Source organism: Mus caroli, unplaced genomic scaffold (assembly GCF_978045245.1).
Source record: "Mus caroli unplaced genomic scaffold, Mus_caroli_1 scaffold_7, whole genome shotgun sequence".
Classification (NCBI taxonomy): Eukaryota; Metazoa; Chordata; class Mammalia; order Rodentia; family Muridae; genus Mus; species Mus caroli.
The window spans coordinates 106,587,700-106,605,127 of record NW_028227262.1 but is presented as its reverse complement, the minus strand read 5'-3'; the positions used below and the strand labels follow the sequence as shown (position 1 = coordinate 106,605,127).

Here is a 17,428-nt window from a genome sequence, read left to right as displayed (position 1 = left end):
ATGTCTATGTCATATTAACTCTTGCTAACTTTTTGAGAAAACTCCAATTTCATAGTATCTACATTATCACACATTCATATTATCAGTGTGTCACAAATCCCTCTCTCTTCACATCCTAACCAATATGTATATATATTTTTAATGATTGTTATTATAACTAGGGTGAGATATAATATCAAAATAGTTTTGGTCTAATTTCTTTTGATAGGCAGTGAAGTTGACTAGTTTTTGTATATTCTTGGTTATTTGTATCCCATCTGTGACAACTATTTTAATTACATCAGCCCATTTATTTCATTTTTTGATTTCTTGCTTAGTTCTTTAATTCTTTGTATAGTCTCACTAGTAACCCTATATGTGTGATATATATATATATATATATATATATATATATATCAATTAATTATTCTTAATTATTCGTAATTCCACTTTGTAAGTTCTCACTTTACTTGGTTAATGGTTTGCTTTTCTATATGGAAGTTTAGTAATTTCATGGGACCTATTTTGTATCCAGTGTGATTGGAGTATTTCCTTTTACAACCACTAAATTTTGGTAAAAGAATAAGAAATGAGATGATAAATTCACAAAATAAATAAGTTGAAAGTACTTTAGGAGAGGTGTCAAGGATACTTTGGAAGTAGATCTTTTTCTCCACCAATCCCCACATCTGTTTTCATTCTCTTTGGCTCCTATATCCTTCCTTCTCTTTTCATGACCCTGGGCTGACTGACAGACTTTGTTCTGTCTCTTTTGCCACATCTAGCACTAGTGTGATGTTCTGTCTGTTCATATCATATCTTGTCTTTAGAACATGATTCTTGAACCATTGTCTTAGAGTGAATGTCCTTGTTCTCACTTTCAAGGAGAAGGGACCAGATGTCAGATGTCCTAGTATAGTCCTATTTTGTAGAGCAGAGGATAAGAACAGCAGTACTTACTTGTAGAACCATCCACTCTTCAAAGGAAGAAGAGAGACAAAAAATAATTCTTAGATCTGTGGATTTTGTTGCACCTGGGGTTTATCATATTTACTAGAGTATGCAATAGCTTATTATACTTTTATTAAAAATTTAGAAAATTAACATTTCTAACATTTGAACTATGAAATGGTCTGTCTTCCCCCAAAGAACAGGCAAGCTTCCTAAGGAAGCTGATAGATGTGGTGGTAGAACTCCAAATATAGACCAAGCATATGTATCTAGGGCTAAGAAAAAAAATCCATGGCCTGGTTGCACACCATCAAGTTAGGCACAGAAAACATCTAGAAGCCATCCTAGGTTCCCTGGACTGGATCTGGTGGACAAAGGAAAGTGGAACTGGTTGGACTCGAATGAGGGCATAGAGGCTTAATCACATCTGCATCTGCATCAGTTGGGATAGCCTATGAACCACCCAAAGTGAAAACACACAAGAACAGAAGTTGGTCTCTTGAGAAATTAAATTTTGACAAGTTCATTCCCTTGCTCCAGGGACAAAGACAGCAAACTTTTATTTGCAAAGTTAAAATGCTTAGGGTGCTAGGGTGCAAAAGTAGCCAGATATGTGGGGAGGGAAAAGAAGAGCATAAACAAAGCATAATTGGCCCCCAGAGATTTCCTTTCTAAAGTTTGAGAAAGTTACCTATTCCAAAGTCACTGTCTTCAAATTCCAAACATTCTCAGCTTTGCCACCCTTCAAAGGCATCAGGTGGCCCGCTAAGCTCTCCAAAGGTGAGTCAGAATTTTAATGTCCTTAGTGCTCATTTACTAATAAAACTCACAAAACTAATTTACTGAAACCCATGGCCTCTCTAATCAATCCTCAAAGTGTGGTGGCTTGACAGGAGTTGTCCTGTCAAGTTGGTCCTCAGAAGCTGGATTCTAGTTCTTCAAGTCAGGAAGCTATACATTGCAAATGATTTAGTGATTTATGGGGTCACAGACTGTGATGGGTTTGAGCTTCCTAAAAGTCATCCTTCTTTAAAACTGTTTCCTACAACTGCCCCATCTAGTGCTGGCCAGAATGCCATACATCTCTAGGAACAGTATCCACCCTTGGATATAAAATGAGTTTCTTAGCTAGAACATGTTTTAAAATATTCTTATAGTCTTAGGGGTACTTTCACTTGTAAGTTCACTTCATAATGTTGTTGTTGTCATAACATATACTTCAACTTTGGGAGAGATAATTTTTTTATTAAATCTTGATGTCATAAGTGTAAAAGTAGATCTTCTGTCATTTTAGAATGATACTTGGTTTTGCATAAGTCCAATAAAAAGATGAGTTTTAAGTAAAGAGAAAGCCATAAAGACTGTTGTGGTACATGAAAATCATGGAGACTAGTCCTTAAAGTGTCTGCCACTTAAGGATAAAGATATGAGTTTTAGTCCCAAAACACACATATTTTTAAGGTGTATTTCGTATTTGCATTCCTAGTGCTATGGAACCAGGGGCAAGTGGCTTTTGAGGTCGTTCTGTGGCCAGATAGCCTAGTATAACTGATTAACTCCAGGCTTCAGAAAAAAAACCTGAAAAAGCTGGGCTGCACTGGAGGAACAAATGTTGAAGCTGCTCTCTGACCTCCTGAAACATGTAATCACACCAACATTCACACGTGTTCACATACATGTAAGAACTATATGTATTTCTACTTGAAATAAAGTGTTGTTTAGCTAACATTATGTCTAGATTCTTTTAAATGTTCACTAAATTTGGGAACAAATGATAATACCTTTGTAGTTTATGGTTTTAATGTTAACATGACAGATATTGTATCTTTCTCTTTACTTAAAATTATGCTTTCAGTTGGATTGACGACTTATACAAAACCAAATATTGCCATAAAATTATTCTGGAACAAAATGACAATGTGACAACTAGCCAAGTGCTGAACAGGGTGATGGGAGCAATGCCCACAGAGTCAGAGGAATCTAATTATCTGCTCACATCTTGTGTCCTTTGGCTTGTGCTGTGTGTTTTACTTAGTCTTCTGTAAGAGTAACAAGTGCTTTTAACCTCTGAGCCACCTCTCCAGCTCCAGATGAGTTCTACCTTGTAGGTTTTCTGTAAGAATGATGGGAAAAAGAATTGCATGCGAGCAGGTGATTCTGAAGTACCACTGTCCAAAACTGAGCATCTTTGATCTCCATGCTCACTACTTTGAGCAGAATTTTCAACGTGATAATCTTAAACTCTAGGAAACTTTCATAAGTACTAACACTAGCATGCAAGACTAAATAACAAAACTAAAATTATCGGAAGTGCTGGTTTATAAAATCTGACTTTAGTTAAGAGCACTGATTGCTCTTCCTAGAGGTCCTGAGTTCAATTCCCAGCAACCACATGGTGGGTCACAACCATCTGTAATGGGATCCAATGTCCTCTTCTGGTGTGTCTCTGAAGAGAGCTACAGTGTACTCATACATAAAATAAATAAAGAAAAATTTTAAAAAATCTGACTTTAACAGTAAACCTGGTAGCGCTTGGTGCAGTTCTTGAGTCCTACTGTGAGTTCTTGGTCACTATGCTCATATTTTACTTAGAAAATAGCACTTGTAGCCTGTCTTCTTATGTTTTAGCTTTTATTTTTTTCTCTGTACCATTTTATGCAGCATTCCCAAACCTTAAAATGGTGGCATAAGTGTCACTTTTAGGGCTGCGTTCTCAATGGAGCTTTGTTCTCAGCATCTTGTGCAGCTAAGGGTCTGAATTCACCTCCATTCACTGCAAAAAAAAAAAAAAAAAAAAGGCTCCTCTGATTAAGACAGTGAGTAGCCTTTGTCTTTCATATAAACACAAATACTAGAAGGTGCTTTGATGCCCTATCAACTTACCACTGTTTCTAGGGCCTATGACTTCCTTAGTTATGGGTTGTCAGTCAGGTTTAAGGTAGCAATCATGAGTTCCATCTCTTGGAGATATAACTCTCTCTCTCTCTCTCTCCCTCTCTCTCTCTCTCTCTCTCTCTCTCTCTCTCTCTCTCTCTCTGTGTGTGTGTGTGTGCTTGTATGAGCACCATCCTGTGTACACCTGGGAGCATTGCTGCCTCAGTTATATATGAAGTCTTGGGAGACAGGGATGGTGTTTTATTAATGTCTAATGCACAATATAGAAAGAATAATTGCGATTCCTTTAAAGAATAAGTCACAATATAAACATTTTTAAAGTCATTTACTGTATACTGGTATATATTATATTTTTTGTGTTATAAATTTTTGTTTCAACCCTATGGAAAACAGTAAGCAAAACATAAATATTATTTTAACTCCATGTTGTTAGCAATATATGCTCATATATTTCTAATTAAGAGAAAGTGAAAAAAATTCGAACAGCAGAATTGCAGATGTCTATAGCCAGTCTCTCATGAGAAAAAGGTAACAAAAAAGGAAAACATTCCTACCTTAAATAAATAAATTTTGAATCTCTTATTTCAAATGTTTAGGGTGTAAACTAATGGCCCAAATAGGATAGTTATAATTACCTGTTTGGAAAGTCCTTTTTACCATCAAATAACTAAAATATGACTTCAGAACACATATTCTCAAAGTGAAAGAAGCCATTTGTAACAGATGAGGAAGGATGTGTGAATTTCCTATTAAGCTGTAATTTGCACTGTTGTTTCTTCAGCTACTAATTTCTCTCCCAAAAGTGTTAGAGTGGCAGAATTAGACTCACATCTTCATACAAAAACATTGTAAACACCAACAGTCTGCATTTTTTGTAGGAAGATGAAGAAAATATCTAGCTAGCATACTGATTCTAGAATAAATCATCTTTTTTGTTTGTTTGTTTGTTTGTTTGTTTTGTTTTTGTTTTTCGAGACAGGGTTTCTCTGTATAGTTCTGGCTGTCCTGGAACTCACTTTGTAGACCAGGCTGGCCTCAAACTCAGAAATTCACCTGCCTCTGCCTCCCAAGTTCTGGAATTAAAGGTGTGCGCCACCACCGCCCGGCTTAAATCATCTTTTATCTTGTGTAAAATGTGGTACAATAAAAATAAGTTTAAATGTAAAGAGGAAGAACAATAGAAATTTATAAAGAATTGACCATTGCTGTTTCTATGACACTGGGCATTAATCTTAGTTACCCTAACAACATATAAATGATGTGATGTCTAATGAACATTCCAAAAGCTCATAGGAGAAGCTATCAGCAGAGACACCAGTATGGGGCACCCCTCAGTAGTTACTGTTATAGAAGCTGTTGGGATTGTCACCCTAGTGTACTGTTACAGGATTCTCTGCAAGTCATCAGATATGATCTTCATTCTAGAATAATGTCCTCGTGAAGTCAAAAGTTGCTAACAGTGTGAGGTAATGCTTTGTTGTCATTTTGGGCAGCACTTTATAAGCAATGGTTCTGTTTTTCACAGTCCTGTTGGCCATTTGAGAAAAGAGTGGTGCTCTAGTAATCATTTGATTATAAGCTTGGATTATTTTATGTTTCCCTTTGCTTTGAAGTTGCAGATGTTTCCTGGAGGACATCCTGGCCGTGGACATCTTATTAGGGATGCTTTACAGGTATTTGTGCTCATTCTGCTCTACTAATTGAGTTCCAATTTCAGTTGCTCTTTCCTTTGCTGTGCAGAACCTAAATAAGCTGCTAAATCAAACTATCCAACAAGTGACACTATGACCTTTTTGTTTGTTTTTTTCTTGCAGTATTTTTAGACTGGATCTTATATTGTATCCCAAGATGCCCGGGTCTCATCAAACAACCAAGACTGGGATGTAGTTCATGGAAATATTTCTTCTATCTCAGCCTTCAAAGTGTTTATATTATAAGCATGAGCCATCACAGCTGGTAAGCAATATCACTATTATATATGTCTATACTTAGTGCTGTATCTTGTACTCTTCTCTTTTTACTCATAAGGATGAATCTCTTTTCCAGTGGAAATGCAAGGTGTCACCACTGGGAAAATACTACTATTCAGTAGGAACATAACATTATTGTATACTTCATTAAATCTGCCTCAAAGGCATATGGGATTATTTTTTGCTATTATGTAACACCAAGTCTTAAATTGACATTTTGAATTGCAATGAAATACCAGTGGTATAATGTGGTTGACGTAGAAGTCCTCTATTTGACTGTAAAACTGTCATTATCATTATTATCCACATAGTAGTCAAATTCTACTAATTAATTGAAATTATAGCTCCCCAATAAGGTTGTAAAACACTTTTAAACACATACACACACCAAAATTATACCAAATAATATTAAAATTGCTTAGTGATTGAATATATATGAAGATCATTCAAAATATTTCATGTTTTATGGATGTATTCTACTATGCAGGCTTAATATGAGATCTTTACAGGAGAAATCCTATAACAAAAAGGATAAATGAAACTGGACATCACCTAGAATTCAGAGACTTACTGTTCACAAAACGTTTCTTACTACAAATAGAGGCACAGTCCCTGAAATACTAAGTCAAATAAGTCTTTGAATCTAAAATTACTTAATTTTCTTGCCATTTAAGGTTAGGTGTTTTGGAGAAGAAATGATGCTCCAATAATTTAAATCTTGAAGATCTTACTTCTTTTCTTTTTAATTTCAGAAGCACTATTACATCTTACTGTGATCTTCAATGTGGATGATCTTGAAATTTAGAAGTGTCAGCTTGCAATACCTGTCCAGTTGTGAAATTCATGGGCCAGGAATTTGTCAACCAGACATGGGTGAATGAGTTCATCCTCTTGGGACTTTCCAGTGACAGGAACACTCAGGTCTTTCTCTTTGTCCTGATCCTTGCCATGTATGTCGTAACTGTTGTGGGGAATACTCTGATTCTTTTCCTCATCAGACTGGACATCAGGCTTCATACTCCCATGTACTTCTTTCTCAGTGTTCTGTCCATAGTGGATCTTTGCTATGGAAATAGTATTGCCCCACAAATGCTGGCTCACTTGGTTTCAGCACAAAAGCTCATCCCTTTCCACAGCTGTGTGTTCCAGCTCTATATCTCCTTGGCCTTGGGTGGTTCTGAGTTCTTCCTTTTGGGAGCAATGTCCTATGACCGCTATGTGGCAGTATGCCATCCATTGCACTATACTGTCATCATGGATGGAGGAGTGTGCCTGGGGCTGGCTGCCACTTGCTTGATGGCTGGTTTCTTGAATTCACTGATGGAGACAGTAATCACCTTCCGTCTTCCTCTGTGTCACAATGTCATTAATCACTTTGCCTGTGAGACCCTTGCAGTGCTTCGGCTAGCCTGTGTAGACATCTCTTTCAACAAGGTCATGGTGGCCATCTCAGGGTTTCTGGTAATCATGCTTCCTTGTTGCCTGGTTCTATTCTCTTATACTCGGATAGTCATTGCCATTCTGCACATTCGATCTACTCAGGGACGTCACAAGGCCTTTGGGACTTGTGCCTCTCACCTCACTGTGGTTTGTATGTGCTTTGGGGCCACAATCTTTACTTACCTAGGGCCACGTTCTGCCTCATCTGAGGATAAAGAGAAGATGGTTGCTCTGTTCTATGCTGTGGTGGCACCCATGTTGAACCCTGTGATCTACAGCTTGAGGAATAAAGAAGTTATGGCTGCTCTTACTAAACTTGTTGAAAAATTAAGGTAAAAGAATGGACATCTCAAGAGGTCTGTGACAACTGTCTTCAGAACCAAACCAGAAATCAGATACATGTAGGTAGAGCTCTTGTGCTTCAACAAGGAAAATTGATCATTGTAATCACATTGCTGTGATCAAAGAAGCTTCTACACATGTTTAATGAGTTTTGTCACACAAAACATTGACCATCTCAGTTACCTATGAGATGCCCCCATGAGATCCTCTTCTCAGACATGCAGTGATTTGTAGACTTCTTCCAACTTTTGTTCTTGTCAGTCTGTTAGTGAGAAGGGAATGGGCCTCAGCTTTTCCAAATACACTTAGTCTTGGATTCTTGTTCTGCCTTTTATTAACTGTGCTCTCTGGTCTGTTTCTGAACTATTTTATGCTAGAAATATTCTGTATTTCTAAATATGGAAAAATAATAAGCTTCCAGAGTGGCTGTATAAGTTAGTGGTAATTTATATTAAATGCCTACCCATCATCAATACAGGAAATGTGCACTTTTTGTCAAAAAAATTATCAAAGACAAATTCACCTTACTAATACAAAATATATTATTCTGTTTCACCTTTGAAGTTATGGGTGGAATCAGTTGGAAATTTTGAGGTGTAGACTGAGCTCTGATGATTCTTGTCAAAGGAGAAAATTTTATATCAATTATAAATAAACAGTATAAATGCATGACGTTTCTTTCATTTCAATAACTTCAGTCCTTATAAGAATGAAGTGGGCTCTCTAGAATCTGCAACTAGAAATCTTTCATGAAGCCTGAACATTCTCAGATATGCCAAAGATCAGCCTTGGCTTGCAGACGGGTTCCTGAGAGAAGGGATATCTAGGAGTTGTGAAACAAATGACTTGAAGTCAAATTCTGGGTCCAAGCTTATAGCCTATGAACTGCTCAAGACAGCTTTCCAGAATGCTCTTGCTATGTTCTGCTTTCTCTAGAGATCTCTGGACAGCTTCCTACTTGAGACAACTTTTTTTTTTTTTCAATTCTAAAAACCTCTCTGCATAGCTCATCTCTTGCAGGTCAAAAGCCCATTTTTATATTTTACATATTGACTCAGCCTTACCCTAGGTTCATTTTGGACTATCTTGTAAATTAGCATCCCATGACCTCAGCCCCTTTATCCTTAGAAAGAGACAGCAAAGACAAGCACAGACAATAAGTTAGCTGGATGGGACCCCTGAAGGTCACAGCATTCTACCTATTTGCTGAGACATAGGCATTCCCTCATCTTCTGGCCTCATGCTGTCAGCAGTGTGTGGGCCACCATGAGTGTTGGTGGTTGCGGTGAGTGAAAGGCTTATTTATGTCATAGTGTACATATTATCATGTTCATCCTTGAGGAATTTCCTTTTTACAAGGTTAATGACTCCATGATAATCAGAGACAGAAAAAGATGCTAGCCACCAAGGCTTCCTGCACAAATCTGATCTTTAGAACCTCATGACAGAGGGAGAAAACTGACTTCAACAATGACCCCCCCCCCACATGAACACCATGCCCATGCACTCACACACATACTTATATGTATGCACACATGTTACCTGAAGGTTTAAAAGTATTCTCATTGGTTATTTTTTTAAGAGAACACAAATTTAGAGGAATAAAATAGTGGAGATAGATGTGGAAGGAGTCAAAGGAGGAAATATGATCAAAATGCACTGTATGAGTTATGAAATTCTCAAACAATAAATGAAAATATTACGTTATAAGGGTTTTCATAGTACAGTATATAAATTTTTATTAGGAAATAATGTCAGGTATTTTTATGATATAAAACTAGGACTGTTTGTATTTAAGTATTAGCTGCTAACAAAGACCAACTGAAATCTTTAAAGAAATCTAAATTCTGTGTAATAGGAGGAAATATCTAATATTTGGAAAAAGAAGAGATGATTTTTGCAAGTCAATTAATTATTATTTGACTCTGCGGCTTTCTGAATTGCATAGAAACACAAAGATGGTTTACACAGTCTCTGTTTCCTAGATACGTTATTTTATTATTTTCTAGGTGCACAGCATGTATTCATATTAATTGAGTTGTGTTTTCATTGCCTGGGCTTATTTGGGTTGGAGATTTACTGCAACAAATCTATTGCTAACAAGAGATGAAAATTTGATGCACAGGAAATATGACTTACTCTCCCAGAGGATTGTTTCATCATTGCTCTAACACATTGTTTTTTTGTTTTTTTGTTTTTTTTTCTATCAATGACTCCAGTAGTTAGGCAACCATGAAGGATTCTGGAGCTGATGTGCAGCTCTCTCTCTCTCTCTCTCTGTGTGTGTGTGTGTGTGTGTGTGTAAGTGTATTGCCTGCATGTATGTATATGTATCAAGTGTGTGCCTGATTCCCAGACAAGTCATAAGAGGCCATCAGATATCCTGAAACTAGAGTTGTAGGTGGCTATGAGCTGTCATGGGACCACTGGGAACCAGACTCTCTCCTCTGCAAGTTCTCTTAACTGCAGAGACATCTCTCCAGACCCTGATTTTCTTTCTTTGAGTAAAATGAGCTCATAAAACTCACTTATTTTAGCTATAACCTACATGCTAATGGTGTATACACACACACACACACATATATATTTGTCCCATATGCTTTTCCTCTGACAAATATTTCAATGGTGTTCACTTGATATTAGCAGAAATAATCTCATTTGCTACAATGATCTAAGTGTCCTGAGTGTTATGATCCTCTACCTGACTCCACAGCATGTCTTTCATTTTCCCACCTTAGCAGCATCTCGCTTGCTATTCTGTTCACTTTGCCAATGTGCAACAAAGTGCTTGTTTTGCTTAACCAGCACTTCTCAGGTGGAATCTCAGGGTTGTTTTGATTTGCATTTCTCTGATGATTAAGGATGTTGAACATTTTTTCAGGTGCTTCTCAGACATTCAGTATTCCTCAAGTGAGAATTTTTTGTTTAGCTCTGAGTCCCATTTTTAAAGGGGTCATTTGATTTTCTTGAGTCCACCTTCTTGAGTTCTTTATATATATTGGATATTAGTCCCCTATCTGATTTAGGATTCCACCTCACACCAGTCAGAATGGCTAAGATCAAAAATTCAGGTGACAGCAGATGTTGGTGAGGATGTGGAGAAAGAGGAACACTCCTCCATTGTTGTGGGATTGCAAGCTTGTACAACCACTCTGGAAATCAATCTGGCAGTTCCTCAGAAAATTGGACATAGTACTACCGGAGGATCCTGCAATACCTCTCCTGGGCTTATATCCAGAAGATGTTCCAACTGGTAAGAAGGACACATGCTCATAGCAAGGCCACTATGTTCATAGAAGCCTTATTTATAATAGCCAGAAGCTGGAAAGAACCCAGATGCCCCTCAACAGAGGAATGGATACAGAAAATGTGGTACATTTACACAATGGAGTACTACTCAGCCATTAAAAAGAATGAATTTATGAAATTCCTAGGCAAATGGATGGACCTGGAGGGCATCATCCTGAGTGAAGTAACAGAATCACAAAGGAACTCACACAATATGTACTCAATGATAAGTGAATATTAGCCCAGAAACTTAGGATACCCAAGATATAAGATACAATTTGCTAAACACATGAAACTCAAGAAGAACGAAGACCAAAGTGTGGACACTTTGCCCCTTCTTAGAACTGGGAACAAAACACCCATGGAAGGAGTTACAGAGACACAGTTTGGAGCTGAGACGAAAGGATGGACCATCTAGAGACTGCCATATCTGGGGATGCATCCCATAATCAGCCTCTAAACGCTGACACCATTGCACACACTAGTGGGATTTTGCTGAAAGGACCCTGATATAGCTGTCTCTTGTGAGACTATCCTGGGGCCTAGCAAACACAGAAGTGGATGCCCACAGTCAGCTATTGGATGGATCACAGGGCCCCCAGTGGAGAAGCTAGAGAAGGTAACTGCAACCCTATAGGTAGAACAACAATATGAACTACCCAGTACTCCCGGAGCTGGTGTCTCTAGCTGCATATGTATCAGAAGATGGTCCAGTCGGCCATCAGTGAAAAGAGAGGCCCATTGGTCATGCAAATTTTATCTGCCTCAGTACAGGGGAACACCAGGGCCAAGAAGTGGGAGTGGGTGGGGGGGGGACTTTTGGGATAGCATTGGAAATGTAAATGAAATAAATAACTAATTAAAAAATATAATAAAATACAAACATACTGTAGGCTGTAAACTCATCCCTCCAGTCTTCAATAGGGAAGCCGGCGTGGAAAAAAAAAAAAAAGAAAGAAAGAAAGAAACACATAGGAACGATTTGGAAATTATTCAGGAACATGGAGACTGCCATAGCATATTGGATATCATAGCTAGCAGATAGTTCCTATTGCTAATGGTTACTTTCTCGAATGAGAACAATTGTAGCTATTGTTAAAGCATAATAGGTTGTAATTGAGATTATTATGGCCTCCTTGTGCACATTCTTATTCTATAGAAGGCTTATTAAATTCCCAGAATGCTTAGTATTTATCTGCAAACAGACTAAGATCTTATGAAATTTCTTTACTGTTTTCTTCTAAAATAACTAATATTCAACACAATATCCTGAATCTCACTATACTTGTCCCTCTCCCACTTGACAAAATTCTTCATATTCCATCCACACAAGAAAAAAATTACCCAGAAATAAAACATAATCAAAGAAGTAAAATACTTCTATAATAAAAAATTCAAGAATTTAAGAAAAAAAGTATTAGAAGATGAAAATACCTTCTATATTTGGGCAATAGCAAAATTAATATTATGAAACCATCCCTGTTACCAAAAGCAATTCATGGATTAAATGCAACTCACATCATACTTCCAATGACATTCTTCATAGAATAGTCAAAGCAGTCCAGAGAAACAGATCAATACAGGAGGTATCACAATGCTTGATTTCAAAATATTACTACATAGGCATACCAGTTGAAGCAATATAGTATCCAGGCAATAACACAAGCATAAGCTAATGGAAGAGAATAGAGGACCCAGAAACAGATCTGCAAAGGTACAGCCACCTGATTTTTGACAAGATGCCAAAGCATACATTGGAGAACAGACAGTCCATCAACAAATGATGCTGGGAAATCTGGGTGCTCACTCATGGAAAAAAATGATACTAGACACATCTCTTGTCCTGTACAAAAATCAATTCAAATATTGGTCAAAATATTATTGTAAGCATTTTCTTCAGTGTGAAGGTATGGGTAAGAACTCACAGATTCCAATAGTTCAAGAAATAAAACCAATAACTGAAAAAAGAATTCCGTGAAAGTCAAACTCTTCTGCTCACTAAAAGAAACAATTCACCAACAGAAGATCTCATAGAATGGGAATAAATATCTACTAGCTATACACATGATACTGATTACTACAAAAATACATAGGGAATTCAGAAACCTAAAAAGTCAATAGCTATGTAGAAATTCTCAAGATATAAAATATAAACAACTGTAAGAATATTTAAAAAGTTCATCATTTTTGGTCATCAGGGAAATGCAAATCCAATATTCCAAGAGATTTTGTCTTACTCCAGTCAAAGTGCTGACCATTAAGAAAACAAATTCCTAGCACATTGCAACAATGCTTCACACACACGAATTCCAGTTCTTTTTCCCTTAAACTTCCCACATCTGATTCCTCCTATTCCCCTCTCCACCCCTTATCCTACCCAGTTCCCTTCAACCATCCACCCATGATGTCTATTCTATTTTGCCTTCTCAGTGAGATTCAAGCATCCCCCTGTTGGGCTCTCCTTGTTACTTAGCTTCTTTGAATTTGTGGCTAATATACACTTGTACGTGAGTCCATAACATGCTTGTCTTTCTGGGTCAAGGTTACCTCATTCAGGATGATCTTTGCTAGTTCCATCCATCCTGCAAATTTCATGGATGTCATAGCTTTCAATGACTGAGTAATATTACATTGTGAATATTACTATATTTTTTATTTATTCTTTGCTTAAGGGTCATCTAGGTTGTTTCCAGTTTCTGGCTATTACAAATAAAGCTGCTATGAACATAGTTAAGCAAATGATCTTATGGTACTGTGTATTATCTTTTGGGTATATGCCCAGGAGTGGTATAGCTGGCTCTTGAGGAAGAAGTATTCTCAATTTTTCTGAAAAATTACCAAATTGATTTCCAAAGAAGTTGTATACATTTTCACTTCCACCATCAATGGAAGAATGTTATTGTTCATATCCTTGCCAGAATGAACTGTCTCTCGAGTTTTAAAGTAGAACAATGGAAATCCCAAGAAATCTATGAGGAATCTAACTAAAACTCTTAGGAATGGGGGATATAGAATCTTAAATATGTACCTGCTATAACTAGTCAAGACTTCTATGGAGGGATAGAGAGACCAACCCAGCCACCAAACCCTTGACATGCAATTTATTTGTTCTTACAAAATGTACAGGGGTAAACATGGAGCAGAAATTGAGGAAATGGCTAACCAATGACAGACTCAACTTAAGACACATGCAATGAGAAAGGGCACATCCCCAACACAGTTAATGATATTCTGCTGTACTTGTAGACAAGGGCCTATCATAACTACCAACAGAGAGGCTTTACCCCAAAGATGATGGAACCAGATACAGAAACCTAAAGCCAAACATTAGATGGAACTTGGAGAATTCTGTAGAAGAGGGGGAGAAATCAGAGAGGTCAATGACACCACAAAATAACCTACATAATTAACTAACCTGGGACCATTGTTGTATATAGAGAGTGAACCACCAACAAAAGAGCATGCATGGGATAGACCTAGCCACTCTAAACTTATGTAACAGATGTGCAGTTTGGTCTTCATGTAGGACCCCTAACAGCAGGAGCAAGGGCTTTCTCTAACTCTTTTGCCTGTGTTTGAATTCTTTCCCCTAACTGGGATGCCTTGTCTATCCTTGATAGGAGAAGATGTGCTTAATCCTACTGCAACTAGATATGCCAGGGTGAGTTAATACTAATGGGAGTCATCACCTACTCTGAAGAGAAAGGAAGGGTAGGTATGAAGGAAGGTGATGAGAGAGGGAGGAAATGGGAAGAGAGGAAGGAGGGGAAGCTGCAAGCAGGATGTAAAGTTAATTAATTAAAAATAAAGAAAACAAATGTCTTATTTGGATGTTGTCTCTTGGTGACCTGCTTTTTTCTGAAGAGTACCAGATAGGGATTGGATCTGGTGCAGAGCAGAGGAGGGAGCTGAGAGGAGTGGAGGGAGGGGAAATTGCAGTAGGGATGTGATGTATGAGAGAATATGTTTTCAATATTAAAACAGAAAAGAAAGTAAAGAAACAAATTTTAACTAATACTGTTGAATGAATAGGAGAAAGGGAATCCTTATGCACCATTGAAGAGAAGATGTGTTAATGTACCAATTGTAGAAATCAACACAGAGGTTCTATTTCTTTCTTCCTTTCTTCTTTTCTCTTTTCCTTCCTTCTTTTTTTTCTTCATTATTTTGAGACATAGTGTAGCACTGGCTGTCCTGGAGCTATGTAGACAAGGCTAGCCTTCAAGTCAGAGAGCTCACTGACTCTGCCTCCTGAGTGCTAGGATCAAAGGTACGTTTCATCACATCTGACAAGATGGAAGTTTTGTTTAAAAAAAAAAAACCCAAGAGTAAAGCTATGTTAACATATCCCATAGAATGCATCAAAGCAATGCCAGCCAACATACTACAGAGACACTTGTGTATCTGTGCATATTCACAACAGCCAAGCTATAGTGTCAGCCTACTGTCAACAGATGGATAGTGAAAGCATGGTAAACCTATAGAAAATAGCTGGTTCAGCCATAAAGAATGAAATGTTTGCTTTTGTGAAATGAATTGAACTAGAGATCCTCATTACTAAGACAACTAAGACAGACTCAGAAAGAAAATATTGTATTTTTCTTTTCACCTTTTCTATGCATATGCCAATATGACATGAAACTATGAGCAAGACTCTCTGAGAAAGATGAGGAAGTCTAGTGGAAGAGCAAAGGGGGTATATGCAGTAAATATGGTCAAGTCCATACTCTGATTTCTTTTCAGATTAAATATATATTTCATCTTTCCAATATGTTCAAAACAAAGGAAATTCCTATGGAATATAGCATGTATATGAACACATGCTAATTAAAAATTTTCTTCAATTTTAGGTTAACAGACAAATTACATTCCCATCTCATAGAAGACAGGAAGTGACTTTTCTCTTGACCATATATAAATTATGTGGTTCACTAGTGGCTCTTACCTAAAAAGTAAGATTACACACATTACAGAACTCTTTGTGTCATTGTATTCCTGAGAGAGGCAAGGAAGAAAAGCCTATGCCTAAGGCTATCTTAGATAGACAAGATGAGCTCTTTGTTCATGTATTAAATCTCTCATGTATTTTTCAGGTGTTAGCTATTACTGAGTGAGAGCAGTCCTGGGCATTTTTTTTTTCCTGAACAGGTGATGAAACTTGGGGATTCCTGCATTCTAAGTAAGTTCTGTGTCACTGGGCAACACTCTCAACCAGAATGAACGTTTTTAATAGAAGAAGAAGAAAAAAATAAACCATCTGATTGGTGCTTCAGTTGAAGTTGTAGAACTGCCTTCTGGCCTCTGTTAACTGGTATTTCTTTATCCAATTCCGATTTCAAAGAATAAACGCAGTGAAAAACAATACTCATTGAACAATATCAAGATAAATTGATGAAACAAAGCTACATCTATAAATTATTAACAAAATATTAGAATGGGCCAGATAGCTGATCAATCTTCTCTCACTGTATATGATTTGTCCTTTAACACACAGACAGACCCAATGCAATACTAATATTAATACTAACCCAGTGGGATGAGTCATGTCACTGAAACCCATCTCCTAAAGAGGCTTGTGAAGGATAACTCAACTGTCAGACCTGCCCGAGAAATAATTCCCCAGAGGAAAGTAATTACTTCAGCTTCTGGGGCTGTAGAAGTATGACAAATGTGTTATTAGTCGTTTGTATGGTTTCCGGTTTGGGTGGAAGCTTTTCTATGTCACAGATCATAGCTGACATAGTCAGGAAAATACTACTTGAAAGGTGACTTATCCTTGCAGACTACTGCCTAAATGTCATAGTGACAAAGGACCACTGACACTAAACAAGAGGTTCAAACTTTTGGCAGAATTTGGCCAATATTCCAGTGTTATCCTCCTCCTCCTCATTATCATAACCTAGTATTTACTAATCTCAAAAACTCAATTCTCTTAGTGGATGGAAATTTGCCAGGAGCCAAGGTTCTGTTCCTTAAATCTACATTATCAAGGTAAAGCAATTTCTTCCAGATTGAACCATACCCTGATGGGGGGGTGATGGGGGGGAAAGAAGAAATTCATACAACGTTCAAGAATCTTATATGAAGTCACAAGGAACTTATAAAATTTGCAAGGTTCTACGTGAGATTAGATGAGCAGTAAAAATTACAGAGGAGAAAGGATATTATTTTATTTTTAGTGTAACTGCTTGCAAGTTTCACAGAAAACTCTTCAGCTTTTATGAGTCATTTCCCATGCTGGGATGAGCTTTTCAGTGATGTGTACACCCAGGAGACACCAATGCACTTATAAGTACTTCCAGTAATCTTATTTGTTCACCAAAGTAGACTTGTATAGGATTATTTGCTTAGCCTATCATTGGTATAGACATTTGTATGTATCTCCTTAGAAAAATTTACACAACATATCTTTCTTTTGCAGAAACTGGATAGCCAAGACCTAAACAAAACAAGATATTTCATAATACATAATCATTTTTTAGATATTTTCTTCATTTACATTTCTAATGCTATTCCCAAAGTCCTCTATACCCCCCTACCCTGCTCCCCAACCTACCCACTCC

At 37.3% G+C, this 17,428-nt stretch overlaps 1 protein-coding gene across 1 annotated transcript; it reads left to right on the top strand.

Moving 5' to 3' along the window:
* Positions 1-6,638: 6,638 nt before the first annotated feature.
* Positions 6,639-7,571, top strand: LOC110296929 (olfactory receptor-like protein OLF3). The gene has a single exon (XM_021165734.1). The coding sequence runs from the start codon at positions 6,639-6,641 to the stop codon at positions 7,569-7,571; it is 933 nt and encodes a 310-aa protein (XP_021021393.1).
* The last annotated feature ends 9,857 nt before the right edge of the window (positions 7,572-17,428 follow it).

Bases quoted from the DNA above. Each gene is read 5' to 3' on its own strand.
- LOC110296929 (XM_021165734.1), top strand. From the start codon at position 6,639: ATGGGCCAGGAATTTGTCAACCAGACATGGGTGAATGAGTTCATCCTC.